Genomic DNA, 7,836 nt, shown 5'->3' with positions numbered 1-7,836 from the left:
CTGTAAATATGTAAGTTACCATATCAAATTATAACATTAAATGATCAACTTCCCCATCTATTCTAAAAAATGATGGATATTATCTCGAAATTTGAGATGATCAATATTTGCTAATAGATATTTAAGTTAGAATTTCTGGATTTAGCTGTAATTTGGTCATAAACTCACATATTTCTAAAGATTTTATTAATTATTTTACAATATAATCTATCAAACAAATCTTCAGTTTTTTAATGGCAAAATTATTTTCTGGAGGTTTGCCATAGATTAGTTTCAAATGTTCCAGAAATGCTTTTATTTTTATTTTTTATTACATATTTCTCTTTTTACAACTTCAACACTTTGCATTAATGATTCTGAAAAAGTCGGTAATAAAACTTAACATTTGTTTTTACCTCTAATTTAAAACAAAATAAGTTGAACATTTAAAGTACATTATGAAATAATATTTAAAACTGCAAGAAATTGAAGGGATCCCAAAATACTTATGAAAAGATCAGCTTGTCCACGCCAAAAATCTTTGAAAAATTTTTATTTTTCACATTTTGTTAAAGTTTCTGCATGCAGTTTTCTGTGCTGAACTGCAGTCTTATCCTAAAAAGATTTTTATTAATGTTTCAAAGAAAAAAACTTTGCAAACATGTTTGATCTGTTGTCTCTGATGGGGAGAAAGTTTGCTTTCCATTATAATAAAATTATTTCTATCTAAATTTGAGAAACTCCAGTACTGGTCAAATTTCAATTTTCAAAAATATATAAAAAATAAGCTCTAACAAAAACTTATTTTTTTAGAGATATTGACACAAAAATGTCAAAAACGTTATTTTATCACTATGCAGCTTGTGTCAAAATGTGAACGTGAACGGGCCACAAAATGAATTTCAGGGACTAATTTGCATTATTAACACCACAGTTGTGTTAAAAGCAAAATATGAAGAAACAGAATCGTTTAAGTTTCATCACACCATTTAATTCCAACAGTTTGTATGACAAAAATAGTACAGCATATATAAACATTAGGATGGCCTTGCTTCCTCTGAGCGGGTTAAACTTCGCTATGTTACATTGAACTCAGAGGAGATGCTGAGAAGACACCAGGAGACAGAGCAAACATTCCTCATCAGCATTCTGCTATAATTTAACGGGCTCCAAGCTAAAATTAATTTACAAACGAGCCCTCAAACACATTCGCATCGCTTATTCAACCTGTCCGATCAAGGCAAAGTGGTGCTTGGGCGTTCACTCAGTTGATCATATGTTAGCAAGTGTGTTGGCAGCAGACATGATGAGTATTAAGATCTAATTAAGGATCATGGGTTACTGGGGATAGGCCTCAATCACCATGGCATGACCCTGGAAGATGGAAAAATTACAAATGATGAAATATTTGTTGTGTTGTTTTTATTTTTGCTGGTTTTTAAGGTTAAGAGGAGGAAGTTACCTGTCCTCCTGCAGCGCAGGCGGCCACCAGGCCGTACTGCCCGCCCTCCTTCTTCAGCCGATGAGCCACGGTGGTCACCAGCCTGCAGCCTGTGGCTCCGAACGGGTGGCCCAGAGACAGAGAGCCGCCCCACAGGTTGAACTTATCCAACGATGGAGTCCCAATCTGCACAGATAACAGGGTCAGAGGTCAGGGGAAAACCACCAGGGAAACGTTTCCACAATTTATCGCATCAGAGAAATAAGAAGCAATTTAGTGGGATTTTATGTGATAAACCAGCAGAAAGAAGCACATGATGATACATAATCAAAATGTTAAAACATTTCAAGTGAAAACTTTTGAAACGCAAAATAACATCAGGCCAACATAACTAGGACCGTCACAATAACAGATTTTGCAGCATGATAAGTTATTGCGATAAGCGATAATATTGTTTTAATAATGCAAGAAAAGATTCTCAAAGATGATTCAACTTTAAATTCTATTTACATTTAACACTGGAAGACATTTTAAACATGCAAAATAAATAAAGAACCCAACAGAAACAACAAAGAAAAAGAATTATGAAGTCTGACGGAAAACTTTTGTCATTCAAAAGTAAAAAGAGAAAAGATTATCATGCGATTAAAACATTTGTTGCTTGTTGCAAAAGGCATAAACATACAAAGATAAGCTGCAGTATGTAACTTTTATTAAAATATATATTTTTTTTTACCCCAATCAGAGACAGGAGGCGGGCCTTAGCACTGTCAATCACACTCTGTCACTTCCCCCTTTGCTTTCTGCTATGCTACAGTTAGCATAGCTTGTCATGAACACTAGGGCTAGTTAGCATAGCCACAGTTGATGAAGGATAAATGGTTTTCCTGTAACCGCAAGTCATTTCTCCTCCAGTAGCATATTTAGAATAGAGTACATGAGATGATTGACAGCGGTAAGACCCGCCTCTTGGCTCTGATTGGTTGTTTTTGGTCAGCATTTCTACAGACGGCTCAGGGAAGTGATCGATCTTTTCACAGATTATCTGCCTCATAACACACAAATAACAAACATGTAAATATCTTTTTTTTTAATAAAAGTTACAAACCAAAGCTTTAAAGTTCATATTTATGAAACCACAATCCCTACGGGTGATTACAGAACTACCAGCTTGAACTTCAAACTTTTCCTGACAAAAATAGTTCAGCTGATCTGCATAGATTTTAATTGATTACTAATAATCTTTACCTTTGCTTTCCTGCCCATGTACGTCTGAGCGAACCAATCAGAATCCATCGCCTTCAGATTTGCCATAATCTGACCCTAAAAACACAAAAACACAACATCATGACAGAAACGAGTCGTTTATTTCTAAGACAGCTGACTGTGAGAACTTACAGCGAAAGCTTCGTGAAACTCAAACACATCGATGTCGGACAACGACAGGCCGGCCCGCTCCAGCACTTTAGGTGTAGCGTAAGTCGGCCTGCAAAAGGAAAGGAAACGGATCAGAGGAAACAAATAGAACATTTTCTTAACTTGCAGTTTGGAATAAAACAAGATTTTTAGGATGTTTCTGGAATAAATTTACCCCAAAAGCAGCTGATCTTTGGGGTCCTGGGACACATAGACAAAGTCTCTGTCAACGTGAAAACATCAAATAGCTGAGGTCACCTGAGGTCGAGTCAGAGGCGAAAATAAAACTGAGAAAGTCCAGATACCTGAGGTAGGCTTTGGGCTTGAACCCCATGGACAAAGCTTTCTCCTCAGACATGATGAGAACAGCGGAGGCGCCGTCAGTCTGAGAAAACACACAAAAACGACGAGTTTACCCACAAAATTCAAGCTGAAGATGTTCGTCAAAATTACTTCAACTAAGAAAATGTTGCAGTCAAATTAACTTAGTGTTAGTTTGTTTATCCAGACAGAAAAGTAAAAGCTGAGGTTCACCAGGAAAGACGAGTTGGCAGCAGTGACGGTGCCGTGCGGCTTGACGAAGGCGGGTTTTAGTTTGGCCATTTGCTCCATGGATGACGGACGGATGCCATTGTCCTTTGAGACGATATCCCGACCTGAAACCAAAAACATGTTGGATCAGTTTATTTAAGCTGTTAGGATTTATTATATGTGCTATTTTGTTTATTTTAGCTGAAATCTATCTCAGATTTTGTGGCTAATGTAAACAGATGACGACACGGCCAAATTTCCAGTACCGTAACTCAGATACTTTGGGCTGTCTGAAAAATTCAAACGGTTTCTGAAAGAGGAGACGTTGCACTTTCCAGCCAATATCGGGTTATTACGGTAATTTCACTCCCGCTTATTGCAGGAAGCATGTTTTACTGATGAAACACTCCATTAATAGATGGTAAATTGCAAAACTAACTGCTAGATATTGAAAGTTCCAGATGTTATGAATAAACGGGCAAATATATTTACTCCAGGACATTTAAAGAACTGTGTACAATTAAAATAAGTAAAAATATCCAGGCAGAGATTTGAAACTTGAGTTAAACATCTACACTTTTCAGGATTATAATCTAAAAATTTCCTGTTTGTTTTTATAAAATTCTGGACACATTTTCTTAGATTTTTTTTAAAAAAAATATTTCTTTTATATTAAAGCCATGAAGAATCTCTACAGATTTAGTAACTCAAAAGATATCAATGCGAGAGCTGCAACAACATATTTACTTAGAAATAATCATAGAAAAGTGAAATAAGTTTAAAGTTTGGATGTCAGTTAATGACAGGATGAGGATTTACCGGGAACCTTAAAGGAAATCACGTCCTCCAGCAGCCCTTGGTCCTGAGCCTTCTTGGCCAGTGTGTGCGACCGCAGCGCGAACTCGTCCTGCTCCAGTCTGGTGACCCCAAACGCGGCGGCCAGACGGTCGGCGCTGTGGCCCATCGTCTCCGCTGTGGAGAACTCGGCAACAGCAGGGAGCTGGTCACACACGTTCAGCAAAGTTTACATCATGTCACACACAAAAGAAAAGAAGAGAAACACAACGATGCCGACCTCTGGGGCCAGATGTGCCAGCCGGATGCTGGCCAGCAGGCCCAGCCTCTGGCCGACGCTTTTGGCCTTGTTGAGGGACAGCATGGTCTTCCTCATCTTTCGGCTGTGACGGATCGGAACGTCGGACATGAACTCCACGCCGCCGGCCACGATGACGTCACACTGGCCTGCTGCAATCATCCCAACAGCTGAAGAGGCAAAGAGAGAGAACATTAACGGTGAACCACTGTGCTTCCTTGAACAGATTAGAGTTGGCCTACGGTCTATACAAAGCATGTTCATTATGTTGTTTGGACCAAAATTATTCTTAAGATAATGAGATTTTAGATTAGAGCCAAATAATCTGCTGCTGACCACAAACCCCCAACTCAATGTTCACACTTGCACGTGGAAATGGCTGCAAACAGTTCAACTTTGAAAAGCAGAAGTGGAGCCTCCTGCACAAACAAGAAGAATGCAGCAAGTGGTTTCTGAATGGTAAGTCAACTAAGCATTGTCTGGGAGACGGGCTTGTCTTCTCTGGGGTTGCTAGGTAACAGCGCAGTGCCAGCTGGATTTGTAACATTCTGAAGATTTTTGAAACAGCTCATTTCCCAGACACCAAGAAACATTAACTTATTTCCAAAAAAAAAACAACTGGGTGGTTTATAGAAGCAGAAGAAATCCAAACGTAGCACAAAAACGTGCAAAATGTGAATTTCCCCATCAATCCAGCCAAAATGTCTAGAGAGCAGGCAGCTCTGATAGAGAGCTGAGGTCACCTGAGGTCATCGCCTGGTTGGAGGAGATGCAGGCCATGGTGACGGTGTGAGAGGGAATCTTGTCAGAGAAGCCGGCCCCCAGCGCCGCCTGGAAAACAACAAGAAGGTCATCCTGAAAAACTTCAGATCCAGATCACACAGATTCAGTAAGAGCGAGCGAGCGTGTGTGTGTGTGTGTGTGTGTGTGTGTGTGTGTGTGTGTGTGTGTGTGTGTGTGTGTTTATACCTCCCGGGCCACGTTGCTGGTCTTAACCTCCTGGATGACCGTCCCATATATGAGGTAATCCACAGCGTCCTTCGGTATTCCTGTCCTGTTCAGCAAACCCCTAGAAAAACACAAGCAGAGAATTAAAGAGAAATACGAGGAAGACTGGAAGTAAACACTTTAAAAAATTATTTTACAGCAGATTTCCAACACCTGAAGTTCCTAACACCAAGTTTGTCATCTAATTTAGAGTCCAATGTTTTATATCAAATATTTGCACAGTGTGAGTAGTTATTGTTAATTTTAAATATATTGTTTTTAGCATTTTAAGAACTTTTTTGTGTGAATCGTAATACCTGATGCTGCTGTTACAACTGGATTTAAGGGATTTGAAAGTTTTCCTTGTGCATTAAATGAAATGTGGATGCATGCTTAAAGCTCCTTACATTAATCTAAGATGCAACAATAAAAGGAGTTCATGTGACCTCATCTGAAATCTTTATGTAATTAAACATTTCTTAAAAGTTTTAAATCTTTATTTTACCCAGATACTTTATTTTCTACACAAACTATGATTAGTTTAGCTTATATCAGGTCCTTATTTTCACTTTTCAAACTATGTTTCTGAACAACTTTTTGTTTTTTTTTCCTCAGTTACGGTTTTGGCTTAAAGTCAATTTGAAAACAGAAGCACAAACTTACTGAAGAGCTGCTCTGGCCAGGTCATGGGGCATTAAGTCAGCATACCTGTCACCAACGATGAAGGAGACGTTTTATAGCATAATCAAGCTGTTTCACAATCTATGGGAACATAAACTCAGTTTTTAAAAACAAAACAAACGCACGTGGTTCCAGACAAGAGGAAAGGGGTTCGAACTCCTTCAACCAGAACGATGTTCTTCACCCCGGGTCGAGCCAGAGTCTTCTTGCTTTTAGTTTGAACTGAGAAAAATAACAAAAACAATTTTATCAATGCCAACAGTCGTATCTCCATTATCTCAATGGGAAGCTGTCATGTTTTGTTACAGTAGATACCTTTGATAGTGTTTTACAAACGCAGTGCAACTTAAATGCTTAAAAAGTTAATTTACATGATGATAATTAGCATAAATATAAACTCTGCATAAAAGTGGGGAAGAACTCAATCCCCTTTTGATCCTTCATTTGTAATCAAAATACTAAACTTAAATTATTTAATAAAATTACGCAGGTTTATATAATATAAAATGATACTTTTTATGTAGAATGAAATACATAGTATTCATAGTAGCATTTGTTACCTTGAGCCTGGAGCTGTGTTGTTGTACTGAGGGAGCGTGCAACTGTGAGAAAAATAAAAAAAACTGACTTAAAATTATGATTATTACTATTACCCTGCAGCTGTAGGGAAAAAAGTAATTACACAGAAATAACATGGTAAGACGTTTTGCTGTTTTTCTGATTGCTGGAAGTTATTTTCAGTAATTTAAACTGTTAAAAAAAAAAAAAAGAAGTTACCAGATCGCACGGCCCAAGACTGGCTGACGGCGCCGGTCCGCATCGTGTTCAGCAACATGGAGGCCATTATGCTACAGACTGGAGAAAAAATGATTTACTTTGAATTTTAGCCTGAAGTTTCAAAACAAAAATAAAACATAAACATGGAAACCTTTAATTAAAATAATAAAACTGTAAGCCATGTTAATTTAGTAAGTTGCAATTTTCTGGTAAAAAAAATATACATTTTTAGGACAAAAATACAAAAGTCTATTATGAATTATAGAATGTTTCTCTATTGTAATCATGTTTAAGTGTGAAATCTACAAAATTCACAATAAGGAAGAAAGAATGGATGGACAGACAAAGAATGGTGGAACAAATGAAACTTTAAACAAGGGGGAAAAAATATGTTTTTCCTTTTTCCACAATAAATCAGGTCTGAAAAAACACTTAAACCACATTTCATGCTTTTTCATCGTTTAAACCGTTTATAAACGGTTTCTTCCTGAAATGTCAAATAACTAAAGACACCTTTTTTTCTGAATGACGGATCGACACATTCAAGTAACATTAAGATATTTTTGAAGGCAAACTGTCAATTTCACTGTACTTGAGATGATACCATGCCCTAAATTTCTAAATTGAACTGTTCTTGGTCTCAATTTTTAGTTTTTCCTTCGCGGTAATAAATATTTGACAATTAATACTGCCATATAAATAGCCTAAGAAAATGAGGTAGACAGCTAGAAGCGCTGAAAAATGTCTAAAAGTACACCATTATCGTACGATAATTTCCAACAAACTAATCTTTAATATTAAGTGTTATTTATTTTCTAAATACTCCTTGAATTTACTTAATATGAATTATTATGTGCGTCAGTTTGACATATTCCACCGCAGTGAAGTTAGTTTCAAGTTGGATATTCGATATTCGAGCTCCGGGGAGTAA

General features: G+C 37.3%; 1 protein-coding gene across 2 annotated transcripts; it reads right to left on the bottom strand.

Annotated features, from left to right (window-relative positions):
- Positions 1-948: 948 nt before the first annotated feature.
- hadhb (hydroxyacyl-CoA dehydrogenase trifunctional multienzyme complex subunit beta) lies at positions 949-7,008 on the bottom strand. Of its 2 annotated transcripts, none has more exons than XM_015038416.1 (15): positions 6,906-7,008; positions 6,689-6,730; positions 6,254-6,359; positions 6,111-6,155; positions 5,430-5,529; positions 5,204-5,291; positions 4,443-4,630; positions 4,187-4,367; positions 3,371-3,492; positions 3,142-3,221; positions 3,012-3,059; positions 2,819-2,906; positions 2,669-2,743; positions 1,442-1,606; positions 949-1,353 (listed from the first exon to the last, which is right to left on the bottom strand). In XM_015038416.1, exons 1-15 carry the CDS (start codon positions 6,970-6,972, stop codon positions 1,318-1,320), a joined length of 1,431 nt encoding a protein of 476 aa, XP_014893902.1. In that variant the 5' UTR covers positions 6,973-7,008; the 3' UTR covers positions 949-1,317. The 2 variants fall into 2 exon arrangements, with proteins under 2 accessions (XP_014893902.1, XP_014893903.1); XM_015038417.1 differs by having other exon boundaries at positions 6,254-6,350.
- Positions 7,009-7,836: the final 828 nt, after the last annotated feature.

This window comes from Poecilia latipinna, unplaced genomic scaffold (assembly GCF_001443285.1).
Source record: "Poecilia latipinna isolate Pla-1442-1.1 unplaced genomic scaffold, P_latipinna-1.0 Scaffold440, whole genome shotgun sequence".
NCBI lineage: Eukaryota > Metazoa > Chordata > Actinopteri > Cyprinodontiformes > Poeciliidae > Poecilia > Poecilia latipinna.
This window is presented reverse-complemented; position numbering and strand designations above follow the sequence as displayed.

What these genes read in the sequence shown, in the direction of transcription:
- hadhb (XM_015038416.1), bottom strand. Translation starts at nt 6,972, where the DNA reads ATGGCCTCCATGTTGCTGAACACGATGCGGACCGGCGCCGTCAGCCAG. An exon ending in CAACCAGGCGATGACCTCAG is followed by an intron (nt 4,631 to 5,203) that starts GTGACCTCAGCT and finishes TTGCCTCTTCAG; the next exon opens with CTGTTGGGATGATTGCAGCA. An exon ending in CTGCCAACTCGTCTTTCCTG is followed by an intron (nt 3,222 to 3,370) that starts GTGAACCTCAGC and finishes GTGTTTTCTCAG; the next exon opens with ACTGACGGCGCCTCCGCTGT.